This window comes from Salmo trutta, chromosome 30, assembly GCF_901001165.1.
Source record: "Salmo trutta chromosome 30, fSalTru1.1, whole genome shotgun sequence".
NCBI lineage: Eukaryota > Metazoa > Chordata > Actinopteri > Salmoniformes > Salmonidae > Salmo > Salmo trutta.
Genome location: NC_042986.1, coordinates 35,964,733 through 35,985,027, shown reverse-complemented (window position 1 = coordinate 35,985,027; position 20,295 = coordinate 35,964,733). Strand labels below are relative to the sequence as shown.

Here is a 20,295-nt window from a genome sequence, read left to right as displayed (position 1 = left end):
AGGGGTGTCCACATCATATTGGCCATGTTTAATTTTTTATACCAGGTAGGCTAGTTGAGAACAAGTTCTCATTTGCAACTGCAACCTGGCCAAGATAAAGCACAGCAATTTGACACATACAACACAGAGTTACACATGGAATAAACAAAACATACAGTCAATAATACAGTAGGAAAAAAAAGAAGAAAAAAAGTCTATATACAGTGAGTGCAAATGAGGTTGGATAAGGGAGTTAAGGTAATAAATAGGCCATGGTGGCGAAGTAATTACAATATAGCAATTAAACACTGGAATGGTGGATGTGCAGAAGATGAATGTGCAAGTATAAATACTGGGGTGCAAAGAAGCAAGATAAATAAATAAATACAGTATGGGAATGAGGTAGATAGATGGGCTGTTTACAAATGGGCTATGTACAGGTGCAGTGATCTGTGAGCTGCTCTGACAGCTGGTGCTTAAAGCTAGTGAGGGAGATGAGTCTCCAGCTTCAGGGATTTTTGCACTTCGTTCCAGTCATTGGCAGCAGAGAACTGGAAGGAAAGGCGACCAAAGGAGGAATTGGCTTTGGGGGTGACCAGTGAGATATACCTGCTGGAGCACGTGCTATGAGTGGGTGCTGCTATGGTGACCAGTGAGTTGAGATAAGGCGGTGTTTTAACTAGCAGAGACTTGTAGATAACCTGTAGCCAGTGGGTTTGGCGACGAGTATGAAGCGAGGGCCAACCAACGAGAGCGAACAGGTCGCAGTGGTGGGTAGTGTATGGGGCTTTGGTGACAAAACGGATGGCACTGTGATAGACTGCATCCAATTTGTTGAGTAGAGTGTTGGAGGCTATTTTATAGATGACATCGCCAAAGTCGAGGATCGGTAGGATGGTCAGTTTTACGAGGGTATGTTTGGCAGCATGAGTGAAGGATGCTTTGTTGCGATATAGGAAGCAGATTCTAGATTTAATTTTGGATTGGAGATGCTTAATGTGAGTCTGGAAGGAGATTTTACAGTCTAACCAGACACCTAGGTACAGTGAGGGAAAAAAGTATTTGATCCCCTGCTGATTTTGTACGTTTGCCCACTGACAAAAAAAATGATCAGTCTATAATTTTAATGGTAGCTTTATTTGAACAGTGAGAGACAGAATAACAACAAAAAAATCCAGAAAAACGCATGTCAAAAATGTTATAAAATTATTAGCATTTTAATGAGGGAAATAATTATTTGACCCCTCTGCAAAACATGACTTAGTACTTGGTGGCAAAACCCTTGTTGGCAATCACAGAGGTCAGACATTTCTTGTAGTTGGCCACCAGGTTTGCACACATCTCAGAAGGGATTTTGTCCCACTCCTCTTTGCAGATCTTCTCCAAGTCATTAAGGTTTCGAGGCTGACGTTTGGCAACTCGAACCTTCAGCTCCCTCCACAGATTTTCTATGGGATTAAGGTCTGGAGACTGACTAGGCCACTCCAGGACCTTAATGTGCTTCTTCTTGAGCCACTCCTTTGTTGCCTTGGCCATGTGTTTTGGGTCATTGTCATGCTAGAATACCCATCCACGACCCATTTTCAATGCCCTGGCTGAGGGAAGGAGGTTCTCACCCAAGATTTGACAGTACATGGCCCCGTCCATCATCCCTTTGATGCGGTGAAGTTGTCCTGTCCCCTTAGCAGAAAAACACCCCCAAAGCATAATGTTTCCACCTCCATGTTTGACGGTGGGGATGGTATTCTTGGGGTCATAGGCAGCATTCCTCCTCCTCCAAACACAGCGAGTTGAGTTGATGCCAAAGAGCTCCATTTTGGTCTCATCTGACCACAACACTTTCACCCAGTTGTCCTCTGATCATCCAGATGTTCATTGGCAAACTTCAGACGGGCATGTATATGTGCTTTCTTGAGCAGGGGGACCTTGCGGGCGCTGCAGGATTTCAGTCCTTCACGGCATAGTGTGTTACCAATTGTTTTCTTGGTGACTATGGTCCCAGCTGCCTTGAGATCATTGACAAGATCCTCCCGTGTAGTTCTGGGCTGATTCCTCACCGTTCTCATGATCATTGCAACTCCACGAGGTGAGATCTTGCATGGAGCCCCAGGCCGAGAGAGATTGACAGTTATTTTGTTCTCCAGCCTTGTGTAGGTCTACAATCTTGTCCCTGACATCCTTGCTCTTTGATCTTGGCCATGGTGGAGAGTTTGGAATCTGATTGATTGATTGCTTCTGTGGACAGGTGTCTTTTATACAGGTAACAAACTGAGATTAGGAGCACTCCCTTTAAGAGTGTGCTCCTAATCTCAGCTCGTTACCTGTATAAGACACCTGGGAGCCAGAAATCTTTCTGATTGAGAGGGGGTCAAATTGTTATTTCCCTCATTAAAATGCAAATCAATTTATAACATTATTGACATGTGTTTTTCTGGATTTTTTTGTTGTTATTCTGTCTCTCACTGTTCAAATAAACCTACCATTAAAATTATAGACTGATCATTTCTTTGTCAGTGGGCAAACGTACAAAATCAGCAGGGGATCAAATACATTTTTCCCCTCACTGTATTTGTTGTTGTCCACGTATTCTAAGTCAGAGCCGTCCAGAGTAGTGATGCTGGACGGACGGGCAGGTGCAGGCAGTGATCGATTGAATAGCATGCATTTCGTTTTACTTGCATTTAAGAGCAGTTGGAGGCCACGGAAGGAGAGTTGTACGGCATTGAAGCTCGTCTGGAGGTTAGTTAACACAGTGTCCAAAGAGGGGCCAGAAGTATACAGAATGGTGTCGTCTGCGTAGAGGTGGATAAGAGCATCACCAGCAGCAAGAGCGACATCATTGATGTATACAGAGAAGAGAGTCGGCCCGAGAATTGAACCCTTTGGCACCCCCATAGAGACTGCCAAAGGTCCGGACAACAGGCCCTCCGATTTGACACACTGAACTCTATCAGAGAAGTAGTTGGTAAACCAGGTGAGGCAATCATTTGAGAAACCAAGGCTGTTGAGTCTGCCAATAAGAATGTGGTGATTGACAGAGTCGAAAGCCTTGGCCAGGTCGATGAATACAGCTGCAAAGTAATGTCTTCTCGATGGGGGTTATGTTGTCTTTTAGGACCTTGAGCGTGGCTGAGGTGCACCCATGACCAGCTCTGAAACCAGATTGCATAGCGGAGAAGGTACGGTGGGATTCGAAATGGACGGTAATCTGTTTGTTAACTTGGCCTTCGAAGACTTTAGAAAGGCAGGGTAGGATAGATATAGGTCTGTAGCAGTTTGGGTCTAGAGTGTCACCCCCTTTGAAGAGGGGGATGACCGCGGCAGCTTTCCAATCTTTGGGAATCTCAGATGATACGAAAGAGAGGTTGAACAGGCTAGTAATAGGAATTGCAACAATTTCGGCAGATAATTTTAGAAAGAGAGGGTCCAGATTGTCTAGCCCGGCTGATTTGTAGGGCTCCAGATTTTGCAGCTCTTTCAGAACATCAGCTATCTGGATTTGGGTAAAGGAGAAATGGTGGGGGCTTTGGTGGGTTGCTGTGGAGGGTGCCGACCAGTTGACCGGGGTAGGGATAGCCAGGTGGAAAGCATGGCCAGCCGTAGAGAAATGCTTATTGAAATTCTCAATTATAGTGGATTTATCGGTGGTAACAGTGTTTCCTAGCCTCAGAGCAGTGGGCAGCTGGGAGGAGGTGCTCCTATTCTCCATGGACTTTACAGTGTCCCAGAACTTTTTTGAGTTTGTACTACAGGACGCAAATTTCTGTTTGAAAAAGCTGGCCTTAGCTTTCCTAACTTCCCTGAAAAGTTGCATATCACGGGGGCTATTCGATGCTAATGCAGAAACGTAGTGTGTATATATAGATAGTAGTATGGTATCTTATACGGATTATAGTAGAGTAGTATAATAGTATATTATAACCTGGGTAGATCAAGCCCTGAATGCTGATTGGCTGACAGCCATGGTATATCAGACTGTATACAATGGGTATGATAAAACATGTATTTTTACTGCTCCAACTACATGGGTTAGCAGTTTATAATAGCAATAAAGCACTTCAGGGGTTTGTGATATATGGCCAATATACCACAGCTAAGTGCGTTATCCAGGAACTCAGCTTGGCGTCGTGCCTAAGGACAGCCCTTAGCCATGGTATATTGGCCATATACCACACCTTCTCGAGCGTTACTGCTTATGTATACACTAGTATTATATTATAATTAAGTATGAATAGCATAGAGATTCTACCTTCTCCTCCAACATCCACTTCTCCTGCTGCACCTCAGCCAGCCTCTGGAACAGCTCCCCGACCTCATCATCAGACAGGTCAGCAGGCCGCTGGGACTGGGGGCTGCCGCTGGCGGACTGGGGACACACGGGACCAGACAGCACTGTTACACCTTCCCTACATTAACTTAGAGACAGAGTCAGACAGAGCGAGAAGCTATTTTGTGCAATCCGTTTATTACACTTCTCTCTCTATCAGTGACTGGGAGCTTGACAAGTCTAATGGAACACGCTTATCTCTGTATTATACACACAGAACTGGAATACGTATTTGATCTGTTCAGTGGAAACAATTGGAGGATTCTGAATTGTATGGTTTAGAGATTTATTTTTCTCTGTCTTTCCCTTTCCTTAACAATCCACATCCCTGGCAGAGAAACATTACAGGACATGTATTTATTCAAAGGATTCTAATTATAGTATCCACTGTTTTTTTAAAGCTATTAATAGCAGAGGAGCACATAAACATGAAATGCATGTGAGCTCCCTGTTGAGCTGCCTGTCATGACCGTGGTTGCCACTCATCTCTGCCTCAGCGTGTACTGTTTGTACTCTGTGCAGCTACCAATGCAATATAAGAGGTACTGTGTTGCTGCAGACATCATCATTGGTTCTCTTGGTGGTTCCTTACATCAAAAAAATTCTCATAATTCTATGGGTGGATTATGCAGTTTCATAACTCTTTTCCACCTCATTTGTACTCTTTACTGTCAAACATCAATCTCGTCAATACTCTGCGTACCATTGCTTTCACAAACTACAATGTATGTGCCTTGGCCAGTTCTGTGGACTCGTGTGCAGACTTGGTTTCCTGTCTCTAGCTGACTAGTGTAGTGTACTTTGATGACTGATGTAGTCTACCTTGTTGATGCTCTGTGATGTGGCTCCCTCCTTCATGATCTCCCCGTAGCTGAAGGACGAGACACTGCTGCTATCTCCCCTCTGCTGCTTAGGACTAGGAGAGCTGATCTCTGACAACACCAGCTCCTCCAGGCCTGGAAACACACACAAACACTCTCTCAATGGGGGAGTCTTACTGAGGAATTACAGCTGAAGTAATTATTTCTAAGTGGTGAAAAAAGTAGTTAGTGTTCAATCATCAAACACCTTTTGACGTGGTTAATATTCCCTTTCAGGACATATCAAAGCAAGGGCACACTGCTGACCATTTCAACGCACTTACGTATGGCTGGTTTTCATAAGCTGCATTACTGTCCTCCCAACTGTAACTACAGAACATAGTCTACCACCAACATCCATTATGTGGCTTGGATAAGGAAACAAACACAGTAATTAAGTTAGGACCCAGTGCATTGTGCATAGAGGGAAGCCTCAGTCCGTGGGCACTTATGGATTTCCCATAGAAAACTAATGGCTGCTGTGGGAAGAACTTCTTGGCAGGCGTATATACAGTTGAAGTCGGAAGTTTACATAAGAGTTTTGATTACTCCAGCCTAAGTGTTTTTCAACAACTCCACAAATTTCTTGTTAATAAACTATAGTTTTGGCAAGTCGGTTAGGACATCTACTTTGTACATGACACAAGTCATTTTTCCAACAATTGTTTACAGACAGATTATTTCACTTATAATTCACCGTATCACAATTCCAGTGGGTCAGAAGTTTACATACACTAAGTTGACTCCCTTTAAACAGCTTGGAAAATTCCTGAAAATGATGTCATGGCTTTAGAAGCTTCTGATAGGCTAATTGACATCATTTGAGTCAATTGGAGGTGTACCTGTGGATGTATTTCAAGGCCTACCTTCAAACTCAGTGCCTCTTTGCTTGACATCATGGGAAAATCAAAAGAAATCAGCCAAGACCTCAGAAAAAAATGTTAGACCTCCACAAGTCTGGTTCATCCTTGGGAGCAGTTTCCAAACACCTGAAGGTACCACGTCCATCTGTACAAACAATAGTACGCAAGTATAAACACCATGGGACCATGCAGCCGTCATACCGCTCAGGAAGGAGATGCATTCTGTCTCCTATAGATGAACGTACTTTGGTGCGAAAAGTGCAAATCAATCCCAGAACAACAGCAAAGGACCTTGTGAAGATGCTGGAGGAAACAGGTACAAAAGTATCTATATCCACAGTAAAACGAGTCCTATATCGACATAACCTGAAAGGCCGCTCAGCAAGGAAGAAGCCACTGCTCCAAAACAGCCATATAAAAGCCAGACTATGGTTTGAAACTGCACATGGGGACAAAGATCATACTTTTTGGAGAAATGTCCTCTGGTCTGATGAAACAAAAATAGAACTGTTTGGCCATAATGACCATCGTTATGTTTGGAGGAAAAAGGGGGATGCTTGCAAGCCGAAGAACACCATCCCAACCATGAAGCACGGGGGTGGCAGCATCATGTTGTGGGGGTGCTTTGCTGCAGGAGGGACTGGTGAACTTCACAAAATAGATGGCTGAGGGAGGAAAATTATGTGGATATATTGAAGAAACATCTCAAGACATCAGTCAGGAAGTTAAAGCTTGGTTGCAAATGCGTCTTCCAAATGGACAATGACCCCAAGCAAACTTCCAAAGTTGTGGCAAAATGGCTTAAGGACAACAAAGTCAAGGTATTGGAGTGGCCATCACAAAGCCCTGACCTCAATCCTATAGAACATTTGTGGGCAGAACTGAAAAAGCGTGTGTGAGCAAGGATGCCTACAAACCTGACTCAGTTACACCAGCTCTGTCAGGAGGAATGGGCCAACATTTACCCAACTTATTGTGGGAAGCTTGTGGAAGGCTACCTGAAAGGTTTGACCCAAGTTAAACACTTTAAAGGCAATGCTACCAAATACTAATTGAGTGTATGTAAACGTCTGACCCACTGAGAATGTGATCAAAAAAATAAAAGCTGAAATAAAGCAATCATTCTCTCTACTATTATTCTGACATTTCACATTCTTAAACCAAAGTGGTGATCCTAACTGACCTAAGGACAAGGAATTTTTACTAGGATTAAATGTCAGGAATTGTGAAAAACGGAGTTTAAATAAATTTGGCAAAGGTGTATGTAAACTTCCGACTTCAACTGTATGTAGGCATCTACTAACTTAAGACCCTTCTGGACTGGTGTAGGGTACAGTATCCTTCTGGACTGGTGTAGGGTACAGTATCCTTCTGGACTGGTGTAGGGTACAGTATCCTTCTGGACTGGTGTAGGGTACAGTATCCTTCTGGACTGGTGTAGGGTACAGTATCCTTCTGGACTGGTGTAGGGTACAGTATCCTTCTGGACTGGTGTAGGGTACAGTTCCCTTCTGGACAAAGATAACTTTCCCTACTTTAAAATGTCTGATTCTCAACTTTCTGTAGAGAAACCATTAAACATTTAAAACCGCCTAGTAAATTATACATGGCCCAAAAGAGGATTGCCCTGGCATCACCAACAACCTACGGAGAGGAAGTAAGAGTATGCATTGCACTGTGGCACATTTTAAGAGGGGGCGCAACATAAAATATTAAGATATCTCAATCTGGTCGACAGTGTGTTTGGGGTGAGGTGGGGGTGAAAGGGTTTAATATACCACACTTTACTGAGAAAAATACAGGTACTACTGGTTGTTTTTCTGTTATAATCTTTGGGTGCCACGTGTTCACTTGCTTTGTAAAAACAGCTACATTCAGAAGGTGACATCATGTTAATGGAGAGTGTGTGGCATAAACCACTTGCTAGTTGGCAAGTAAATATTTCATCCTCACTAGCTCTACATATCAATATCACGTTCAACAATCAGCTGCTCACCCACATATTTAGAAATACAAGTGTCTCTAGATGCTAAGGGACAATAACACCACTGGTTCCAAGCCATTACCATTCCTAAACATATTTTACTTCTTCAATGTCTCGAACAATTCACACGCTCAGTTAAAGATGCTGTAGGATATTGGTGTACAATGCAAGTCTTTACCTCATTATTCCCTGCCTGTAGCAAACCACACTGCGGACATTGAGGTTGTCATCTCTGCAGACTCCCTTCCCTGCACTAAATGTTTCATGTCTGTGATGATGTAACATACGCTGCATCACAGTTCAGGGCATGAAAGGATGTCCTTCAAAAACCCAGTCAACCCCCCCCAAACACCAACGCTTATATCACATAGAACATGTAGCTAAAGTGCCTTCAGAAAGTATTCCCACCCCTTGACTTAATATACATTCTTGTGTTACAGCCTGAATTCAAAATGGATTAGATGTATATTTTATGTCATCCATTTACACACAATACCCCATAATGACAACGTGGAAACGTGTTTTTAGAAATGTTTCAAATTTCAAATTTATTGAAAATGGAAATATCGCATTTACATAAGTATTCACAAGCCTGAGTCAGTACATTGTAGCAGCAATATTTCTGGGAAACTCTATAACCAATAAGAGTCTAAACCCTGTCTAAGCCAGGGGCACTGAATAACAGATTCACTACATAAAACAGAAAAAAATCTAAAGGAAGTTTATTCTGAGGTGTCTGTCCTATATCTGAGACATAAATATATGTAAACATTTGTCATATACAGTACCAGTCAAAAGTTTGGTCACACCTACTCATTCACAGGTTTTTACTTTTACAATTTTCTACATTGTAGAACAATAGCGAAGACATAACTATGAAATAACAGATATGGAATCATGTGGTAACCAAAAAAGTGTTAAAATATGAAATATATTTTTAATTTGCTTAGATTCTTAAAGGGGCCACCCTTTGCCTTGATGACAGCTTTGCACACTCTTGGCATTCTCTCAACCAGCTTCCCGAGGTAGTCACCTGGAATGCATTTCAATTAACAGGTATGCCTTGTTAAAAGTTCTTTTGTGGAATTTCTTTCCTTCTTAATGCGTTTGAGCCAATCAGTTGTGTTGTGACAAGGAAGCGGTTGGTATACAGAAAATAGCCCTAACTGGTAAAAGACCAAGTCCATATTATGGCAAGAACAGCTCAAATAAGCAAAGAGAAACGACAGCCCATCCTTACTTTAAGATGTGAAGGTCAGTCAATCAGGAAAATGTCAAGAAATTTCCCAGTTTCTTCAAGTGCTGTGGCAAAAACCATCAAGTGCTATGATGAAACTGGCTCTCATGAGGACCGCCACAGGAAAGGAATATACAGAGTTACCTCTGTGCAGAGGATAGGTTCATTAGAGTTACCAGCTTCAGAAATTGCAACCCAAATAAATGCTTCACAGAGTTCAAGTAACAGACATCTCAACATCAGCTGTTCAGAAGAGAGTGTGAATCAGTGGAAATCTGTCCTTTGGTCTGAAGAGTCCAAATTTGAGATTTTTAGTTCCAACCGCAGTGTCTATGTGATACGCATAGTATGGTGACCGGATGATCTCCGCATTTGTGGTTCCCACTGTAAAGCATGGAGGAGGTGTGATGGTGCTTTGCTGGTGACACTGTAATTTATTTAGAATTCAAAGCAGACTTAACCAGCATCGCTACCACAGCATTCTGCAGTGACATGCCATCCCATCTCGTTATCACTTAGTGGGACTATCATTTGTTTTTCAACAGGACAATGACCCAACACACCTCCAGGCTGAGTAAGGGCTATTTGACCAAGGAGAGTGATGGAGTGCTGCATCAGATGACCTGGCCTGCACAATCACCTGACAACCCAATTGAGATGATTTGGGATGAGTTGGACCGCAGCCAACAAGTGCTCAGCATATGTGGTAACTCCTTCAAAGCTGTTGGAAAAGTATTCCAGGTGACGTTGGTTGAGAGGATGCCAAGAGTGCAGTCCTCAAGGCAAAGGGTGGCTACTTCAAAGAATCTCAAATATAAACTATATTTTGATTTGTTTAACACTTTTTTGGTTACTACATGATTCCAAATGTCTTATTTCAAAGTTTTGATGTCTTCACTATAATTCCACAATGTAGAACATAGTAAAAATAAAGAAAAACACTTGAATGAGTCGGTGTGTCCAAACCTTTGACTGGTAGTGTGTGTGTGTGTGTGTGTGTGTGTGTGTGTATATATATATATATATATATATATATATATATATATATATATATATATATATATATATATATATATATATATATATATATATATATATATATATATATATATATATATATATATACACACACACACACACACACACAGCTCAAAAAAATAAAGGGAACACTAAAATAACACATTCTAGATCTGAATGAATGAAATAATCTTATTAAATAATTTTTTCTTTACATAGTTGAATGTGCTGACAACAAAATCACACAAAAATAATCAATGGAAATCCAATTTATCAACCCATGGAGGTCTGGATTTGGAGTCACACTCAAAATTAAAGTGGAAAACCCCACTACAGGCTGATCCAACTTTGATCCAACTTTGATCTGTGCTCTTCACAGATGAAAGCAGGTTCACACTGAGCACATGTGACAGACATGACAGAGTCTGGAGACGCCGTGGAGAACGTTCTGCTGCCTTCAAACATCCTCCAGCATGACCGGATTGGCGGTGGGTCAGTCATGGTGTGTCATGATATATATATATCAGTTGAAGTCTGCACAAGGTCCTTTGCTGTTGTTCTGGGATTGATTTTCACTTTTCGCACCAAAGTACGTTAATCTCTAGGAGACAGAACGCGTCTCCTTCCTGAGCGGTATGACGGCTGCGTGGTCCCATGGTGTTTATACTTGCGAACTGTTGTTCGTACAGATGGACGTGGTACCTTCAGGCGCTTGGAAATTGCTCCCAAGGATGAACCAGACTTGTGGAGGTTACAATTTTTTTCTGAGGTCTTGGCTGATTTCTTTTGATTTTCCCATGATGTCAAGCAAAGAGGCACTGAGTTTGAAGGTAGGACTTGAAATACATCCACATCCAATTGACTCAAATGATGTCAATAACCCTATCAGAAGCTTCTAAAGCCATGGCATCATTTTCTGGAATTTTCCAAGCTGTTTAAAGGCACAGTCAACTTAGTGTATGTAAACTTCTGACCCACTGGAATTGTGATACAGTGAATTATAAGTGAAATAATCTGACTGTAAACAATTGTTGGAAAAATTACTTGTGTCATTTACAAAGTAATGTCCTAACTGACTTGCCAAAACTATAGTTCGTTAACAAGAAATTTGTGGAGTGGTTGAAAAACTAGTTTTAATGACTCCAACCTAAGTGTAATGTAAACTTCCGACTTCAACTGTGTGTGTGTATATTAAAAAATATATAAAACACACAATTCCCGAGCTATCTATTTTCCCCTAGATATAGGACAAACTTCAAAACCTTGTTTCTTGTGATTTAGTTTTTCACCATTTATGAATGTGTTATTCAATGTTTTTCTATGGGATATAGTAGTAAAGGCAAAATGTAATATTTTATCAAATCATTTTTTATAAAAAAAAATGTATAGCTAAAGGGCTCCTAAATCCAATAGCTAAACGATCCATAGTATAACCATCTTAAAACAATTCCATATATCAGCTTAGAACCCCCACAACAGCGTAGACTTAAGAACGATTACAAGCATACCCATAACATGATGCAGCCACCACTATGCTTTAAAATATGGAGAGTAGCACTCAGTAATGTGTTGAAATGCATTTGCCCTTAACATAACACTTTGTATTCAGGACAAATTGTTCATTGTTTTGCCACATGTTTTGGAGTATTACTTTAGTGCCCTGTCACAAACAGGATGTACAGGCTTCCTTCTTTTCACTCTGTCATTTAGGTTAGTATTGTGGAGTAACTACAATACTGTTGATCCATCCTCAGTTCTCTCCTATCACAGCCATTAAACTCTGTAACTGTTTTAAAAAGTCACCATTTTCCTCATTGTGAAATCCCTAAGCAGTTTCCTTCCTCTCTGGCAACTGAGTTAGGAAGGACGCCTGTATCTTTTTAGTGACTGGGTGTATTGATACACCATCCAAAGTGTAATTTAAAACTTCCCCATAACTTCACCATGCTCAAAGGGATATTCAATGTCTGCTTTTTTATTTTTACCCATCTACCAATAGGTGGCCTTCTTTGCAAGGCATTGGAAAACCACTCTGGTCTTTGTGGTTGAATGTGTGTTTGAAATTCACTGCTCAACTGAGGGATCAGAGGAGGTAGTCATTCACAAATCATGTTAAACACTATGCAACTTATTAAGTGACTTGTTAAGCACATTTTTACCACTGAAATTATTTAGTCTGGCCATAACAAAGGGGTTGAATATTTATTGACAAGAAATTTTAGCTTTTAATTTCTTATTAATTTGTAAAAATGTCAAAAAACATAATTCCATTTTGACATCATGGGGTATTATTGTGTGTAGGTCAGTGACCCAAAAAAAGAATTGTGTGTTTTATTCAGGCTGTAACACAACAACAACATTTAGAGAAAGTCAAGGGATTTGAATACTTTCTGATGGCATTGCATAACATCATATAGTGGTATATATAGACTTTTGCCTGACGACATGAAATGTGTGTAGGTCAAGCAGGTCGTCTCCTCTCACCTGTCCTGGTCTTAGTGTTGGTGAGGATCTCCTGTAGCCGCTCCTGGAGTTTATCAGCTCTCTTCCTCTCCAGCTGTAGCTGCCTCTTCAAGTCTTTCAGCTACAAACAACATTACAAAGCCCATGAGAGGAGAGTACACTACTTCATTTGAAAAACACTGCAGCATGTTTTTTTTTTCTCTATGCATAGACAACAGCATACGACTCAGGGAGAGGCAAAGGTCATTTAAGACAGGCATCTGATTAAGACAAAGAAAACAATCAAATAAGATGAACCATCCTACCCTAAAAACTATTTAGATTGTGGCTGGAAAAAGGAGCTACAGAAAGCTCTTACGACCTATGCCTTACGACCCCTACGCCTCAGGCAAGCTTGCAATTATCTGCAGAAAAGACTTATCAGATGCCTGCCTGCCTTGATAAGTGGTTACAAAGGGATCCTGAGTGGCGCAGCGGTCTAAGGCACTGCAATCGCAGTGCTGGAGGCGTCACTACAGACCCAGGTTCGATCCTGGGCTGTATCACAACCGGCCGTGATTGCGAGTCCCATAGGGCGGCACACAATTTGCTCAGCGTCGTCCGGGTTAGGGGAGGGTTTGGCTGGGGTAGGCCGTCATTGTAAATAGGAAAAACTGACTTGCCTAGTAAATTTAAAGAAACATTTTTAAAAAACGTATATATCGAAAAGGCTGCCCCAATTCTATTTTTCAAGAGAAGAGTGGGTGCGGCTGCGTGAGAGAGAGAGGCAGCGAGGAGAGAGAGAGAGAGAGGCAGCGAGGAGAGAGAGAGAGAGGCAGCGAGGAGAGAGAGAGAGAGGCAGCGAGGAAAGAGAGAGAGAGGCAGCGAGGAAAGAGAGAGAGAGGCAGCGAGGAGAGAGAGAGGCAGCGAGGAAAGAGAGAGAGAGGCAGCGAGGAGAGAGAGAGAGAGAGGCAGCGAGGAGAGAGAGAGGCAGCGAGGAGAGAGAGAGAGAGAGAGAGAGAGAGAGGCAGCGAGGAGAGAGAGAGAGAGAGAGAGAGAGAGGCAGCGAGGAGAGAGAGAGAGAGAGAGAGGCAGCGAGGAGAGAGAGAGAGAGAGGCAGCGAGGAGAGAGAGAGAGAGAGAGGCAGCGAGGAGAGCGAGAGAGAGAGAGGCAGCGAGGAGAGCGAGAGAGAGAGAGGCAGCGAGGAGAGCGAGAGAGAGAGAGTGTTCCACTTACTGCTGAACTACCTTTCTTCTCCAGGATCCTCTGGCCATCCACCGTGTCTTTAATCTCCTGTAGACCACAAAGACAGGGAGAGTACTTAATGGAGGCTCTAATGAGAACCATTACATGACCACACAGCCTTATTATACAGCTTATAAACTCAGCAAAAAAAGAAAATGTCCTCTCACTGTCAACTGCGTTTATTTTCAAGAAACTTAACATGTGTAAATATTTGTATGAACATAACAAGATTCAACAACTAACAGAAATTGAATAATATGTCCCTGAACAAAGGGGGGTCAAAATCAAAAGTAACAGTCAGTATCTGGTGTGGCCACCTGCTGCATTAAGTACTGCAGTGCAACTCCTCATGGACTGCACCGGATTTGCTAGTTCTTGCTGTGAGATGTTACCCCACTCTTCCACCAAGGCACCTGCACGTTCCCAGACATTTCTGGGGGGGAATGGCCCTAGCCCTCACCCTCCGATCCCAGACGTGCTCAATGGGATTGAGATCCGGGCTCTTCGCTGGCCATGGCAGAACACTGACATTCCTGTCTTGCAGGAAATCACGCACAGAACGAGCAATATGGCTGGTGTCATTGTAATGCTGGAGGGTCATGTCAGGATGAGCCTGCAGGAAGGGTACCACATGAGGGAGGAGGATGTCTTCCCTGTACCGCAAAGCATTGTGATTGCCTGCAATGACAACAAGCTTAGTCTGATGATGCTGTGACACACCGCCCCAGACCATGACGGACCCTCCACCTCCAAATTGATGCCGCATAAGAGTACAGGCCTCAGTGTAACGCTCATTCCTTTGACGATAAGCGCGAATCCGACCATCACCCCTGGTGAGACAAAACCGCGACTCGTCAGTGAAGAGCACTTTTTGCCAGTCCTGTCTGTCGGTGATGTCTGGTGAGGACCTGCCTTACAACAGGCCAACAAGCCCTCAGCACAGCCACTCTCAGCCTATTGCGGACAGTCTGAGCACTGATGGAGGGATTGTGCTTTCCTGGTGTAACTCGGGCAGTTGTTGCCATCCTGTACCTGTCCCGCTTGGATGTACCAATCCTGTGCTGGTGCTGTTACACGTGGTCTGCCACTGCGAGGACGATCAGCTGTCCGTCCTGTCTCCCTGTAGCGCTGTCTAGGCGTCTCACAGTACGGACATTGCAATTTATTGCCCTGGCCACATCTGCAGTCCTCATGCCTCCTTGCAGCATGCCTAAGGCACATTCACGCAGATGAGCAGGGACCCTGGGCATCTTTCTTTTGGTGTTTTTCAGAGTCAGTAGAAAGGTCTCTTTAGTGTCCTAAGTTTTCATAACTGTGACCTTAATTGCCTAACGTCTGTAAGCTGTTAGTGTCTTAACAACCGTTCCACAGGTGCATGTTCAATAATTGTTTAAACCCTTTACAATGAAGATCTGTGAAGTTATTTGGATTTTTACAGATTATCTTTGAAAGACAGGGCCCTGAAAAAGGGACGTTTCTTCTTTTATGTTTGTGTGTACATGTACGGAACATTTCAAACTGTACTTTCCTCAGAAAATTTGATAGAAAGGAAAAAGGACTTTAGTGGTAGTTTCTACTAATTACAAAAAGGGTTAGTTTACCTGCTTCAGTTTTCCAATGGTTTCAATGTGCACATCCCTTTCCTTCTCTACCTCTGTCAATTGCAGGTTCAAACCATCTATATCAGATGCCTTTCCCTGAATGAGAAACACAAAGAACACGTATTCAATTTGTTATTTTCACATATCCAATCTGAGAATCACACAATTTGAATCCGTTTCAACATAATAAGGTTACTACTCACGCCATGCTAATGGGATATTTACAGTGATTACAAGATTAACACAACAGTTCCATTCAGAATTAACTTCATGATACTAACAGGATTTTAATTGAAACAGTAGGGGTTCAATTTCAAACAAGCATATCACCAAACCTACCTGCCCAATTAGAGTTAGACATAGAAGAGAAACACTTTGAATTGCTAAATAAGTACAGTTCAATAAACATCAGGTACTCAGCAGACGAGAACAGCAACGTGAGTCATAGCTTCATCTACCTGGTCCAACTGCAACGTGAGTCATAGCTTCATCTACCTGGTCCAAATGCAACGTGAGTCATAGCTTCATCTACCTGGTCCAACTGCAACGTGAGTCATAGCTTCATCTACCTGGTCCAACAGCAACGTGAGTCATAGCTTCATCTACCTGGTCCAACTGCAACGTGAGTCATAGCTTCATCTACCTGGTCCAACAGCAACGTGAGTCATAGCTTCATCTACCTGGTCCAACTGCAACGTGAGTCATAGCTTCATCTACCTGGTCCAACTGCAACGTGAGTCATAGCTTCATCTACCTGGTCCAACTGCAACGTGAGTCATAGCTTCATCTACCTGGTCCAAATGCAACGTGAGTCATAGCTTCATCTACCTGGTCCAAATGCAACGTGAGTCATAGCTTCATCTACCTGGTCCAACTGCAACGTGAGTCATAGCTTCATCTACCTGGTCCAACTGCAACGTGAGTCATAGCTTCATCTACCTGGTCCAAATGCAACGTGAGTCATAGCTTCATCTACCTGGTCCAAATGCAACGTGAGTCATAGCTTCATCTACCTGGTCCAACTGCAACGTGAGTCATAGCTTCATCTACCTGGTCCAACTGCAACGTGAGTCATAGCTTCATCTACCTGGTCCAACTGCAACGTGAGTCATAGCTTCATCTACCTGGTCCAACTGCAACGTGAGTCATAGCTTCATCTACCTGGTCCAAATGCAACGTGAGTCATAGCTTCATCTACCTGGTCCAAATGCAACGTGAGTCATAGCTTCATCTACCTGGTCCAACTGCAACGTGAGTCATAGCTTCATCTACCTGGTCCAACTGCAACGTGAGTCATAGCTTCATCTACCTGGTCCAACTGCAACGTGAGTCATAGCTTCATCTACCTGGTCCAAATGCAACGTGAGTCATAGCTTCATCTACCTGGTCCAAATGCAACGTGAGTCATAGCTTCATCTACCTGGTCCAACTGCAGTGAACAAAGTCCACATACACTCCCAGTGAGTATCTTATTTCCCTGGGCCAACTAGTGTTGTCACAATACCAGAATTTTCACTTCGATACTGATAGCAGGTTTAGTATCACGATACTCGATACCATCATGATACTCCATGCCACAACAAAGGAAAGGCCTATAACCAAAGTCACAGAATGGCACTTGATCCAGACAGAAACTATGTTCAATCGTTGGGCATCTTTAGAATTCGATATCATTACATTTGAAAAATTGTACGTCCAGTTTATTTTTTACAGCCATGTATGCATTAATTAATAAATCATACAATCAATTACTTTGTTTTTACCAATCTAATTACAAAACATAAATGGTAATAATTTATTTGAATGGTACTGTAAATCTCTATTGATAAACTGGGTAAATAACGATATAGCCTAGGTCTATTTAAAATACAGGTGAATGCAGATTATTCAATAGGAGTGTGTGCATGCTTTGAGTTATTGAGCTTGTAAAATCTGATTTCATGGAGCTACAGATGGCAAACAATCCCTCCCATTTAGGAGTTATTTTATTGGCAACTGCTAGGATATATAGCAATACAATATTCTATTGTACCGATCAATAACATCACCATAGAAGAAGCCTTCTCTTTTATAAAAGTCTTAAAGTACTGACATCATTCGCGAGCCAGAACGTGGCTGTGGAATGTGTCTTTGTGGCTATGGAATCTAGAGAAAACAGGAAGGGAGACGAGGGATCAGGTCCGGATTACCAAACGGGGACATGCTCTGGGACCCCCGAGCTTCAGCGGGGCCCCAGATAGCATATGATAGCAAAATGTGTAGGATTGCAGGAAATTAGCTTTAAAAACTGCCAAAACATTTATTAGTCTTCCAACAAAATGGGGAGAAATAGCATTAAAAGCTGCATGTTTCACAGGGCTGAGCTTGCGTTATGCTGGTTTGCAGCATGCAGTCCTGCCCTATGCAACTGTTGGCCTAATTAAACATGTACTCACAGTCTATATCAGCTATTATGTTGATTGATTCATTCCAGTTAATCATTTTGGATTGAAAAAGTCTAGGCAGCCTAGTCAGTTTGAAGATAAAACTAATTTGATCCCATTCATATTTTCTCACAAATAAATGGGCTATGAATACATAACGTTACTACTGTGTTTACCCTGGCCAGAGGGACAGACTGAATAGTAGGTTAGACTATGCAGCTGCTGTTGCTGTTTGTTTCCTTGCAATACAGCACGTCAGATCACTAGTGTTTAGGTGTTTAGGCTGCTACATTTATGGAAGAGTTTTCGCTTGTGTCTGTCTGGAGTGGTGTGATCACAATCGCTAAATAAAGACCTGAGGAAAGTGGAGAGCACGCGCCTTAAGATTAATGTATTGTTCCATGAATCTGATTGGTCAAGAGCCTGCAGCAGTACTCCAATGTGAAGGACAGAGAAATTGTGCTCGAGTTCAAAACTCCTGAGGCAAATCAGCCTAAAAAAAAAAAAACTCACCTTGCCCCTCTAACGCTTTGCGTCAATATATTTATTAAACTAAATCAAAAGTTGATTGAAAAGTGCTGTGGCAATGCATCCTCACCACAGACTTTCCCGACGGCCATGGAATGAGTAGGTGGAGCAGGCACTTTGCTCTTGGCGGTATAAAGGCTCTGCGCTGACAGACTTGATACTCTCAATCACGTGAGACATTTGACAGAAGTACCAAGCGTAACAACAATTCTAGTAACAAACCGTTTTTTTCCCTTCTCTCAAATACAGTAACAAAGTTTGGGTATACCGTGCAACACTAGGGCCAACTGCAGTGAACAAAGCCTACATACACTCCCAGTCAGTATACCCCTGGGCCCGGAGGAAAGTGTCTGAGTGTGTTGCTGTGTACACCACTCTGCCATGTCTGAGAAGAGGAAAACAGGTCAATCAACCTCCAGTTGGAGAGAGTGGTCTTTCTGCAGCTTCTCCGTGCTCTCCTGGTGCTCCAGACGGCTCTTCTCCATGCTCTCCTAAACACAGAGAAGAACACGACTTTGGAACAACACATCACCTAATCATCAGCACAGATGTATTTTTAGAATTCTTTAAAAAGGCTAAACTACTACACATATTTAAAGTCATTAATCACAGTAAATGCTAGAAAACAAATCAAATCTGAGCAGAAATAAGTAAGAAGCACTAGTGACACCTTGTGGTCAGTGTTACCGTGACGCCACGTGGTCAGTGTTACCGTGACGCCACGAGGTCAGTGTTACCGTGACGCCACGAGGTCAGTGTTACCGTGACGCCACGAGGTCAGTGTTACCGTGACGCCACGAGGTCAGTGTTCCCGTGACGCCACGAGGTCAGTGTTCCCGTGACGCCACGTGGTCAGTGTTACCGTGACGCCACGAGGTCAGTGTTACCGTGACGCCACGAGGTCAGTGTTACCGTGACGCCACGAGGTCAGTGTTACCGTGACGCCACGAGGTCAGTGTTACCGTGACGCCACGAGGTCAGTGTTACCGTGACGCCACGAGGTCAGTGTTACCGTGACGCCACGAGGTCAGTGTTCCCGTGACGCCACGTGGTCAGTGTTACCGTGACGCCACGAGGTCACTGTTCCCGTGACGCCACGAGGTCAGTGTTACCGTGACGCCACGAGGTCAGTGTTCCCGTGACGCCACGAGGTCAGTGTTCCCGTGACGCCACGAGGTCAGTGTTCCCGTGACGCCACGAGGTCAGTGTTCCCGTGACGCCACGAGGTCAGTGTTCCCGTGACGCCACGAGGTCAGTGTTACCGTGACGCCACGAGGTCAGTGTTACCGTGACGCCACGAGGTCAGTGTTACCGTGACGCCACGAGGTCAGTGTTCCCGTGACGCCACGAGGTCAGTGTTCCCGTGACGCCACGAGGTGTTCCCGTGACGCCACGAGGTCAGTGTTCCCGTGACGCCACGAGGTCAGTGTTACCGTGACGCCACGTGGTCAGTGTTCCCGTGACGCCACGAGGTCAGTGTTCCCGTGACGCCACGAGGTCAGTGTTACCGTGACGCCACGAGGTCAGTGTTACCGTGACGCCACGTGGTCAGTGTTACCGTGACGCCACGTGGTCAGTGTTCCCGTGACGCCACGAGGTCAGTGTTCCCGTGACGCCACGAGGTCAGTGTTACCGTGATGCCACGAGGTCAGTGTTCCCGTGACGCCACGAGGTCAGTGTTCCCGTGACGCCACGTGGTCAGTGTTACCGTGACGCCACGAGGTCAGTGTTACCGTGACGCCACGAGGTCAGTGTTACCGTGACGCCACGTGGTCAGTGTTACCGTGAC

The 20,295-nt window shown here is 43.5% G+C and overlaps 1 protein-coding gene across 4 annotated transcripts in view; it reads right to left on the bottom strand.

Moving 5' to 3' along the window:
• Positions 1-20,295, bottom strand: part of gripap1 (GRIP1 associated protein 1) — a 77,905-nt gene that overhangs the window by 34,265 nt on the left and 23,345 nt on the right. For all 4 annotated transcript variants that reach the window (XM_029723983.1, XM_029723985.1, XM_029723984.1 and 1 more), the window contains 6 exons: positions 18,920-18,997; positions 15,556-15,651; positions 13,946-14,002; positions 12,752-12,851; positions 5,129-5,262; positions 4,229-4,345 (listed from right to left, as the gene is read on the bottom strand). In XM_029723983.1, coding sequence (XP_029579843.1) covers positions 4,229-4,345; positions 5,129-5,262; positions 12,752-12,851; positions 13,946-14,002; positions 15,556-15,651; positions 18,920-18,997 — 582 coding nt within the window. The remainder of the gene's footprint in view (positions 1-4,228; positions 4,346-5,128; positions 5,263-12,751; positions 12,852-13,945; positions 14,003-15,555; positions 15,652-18,919; positions 18,998-20,295) is intronic.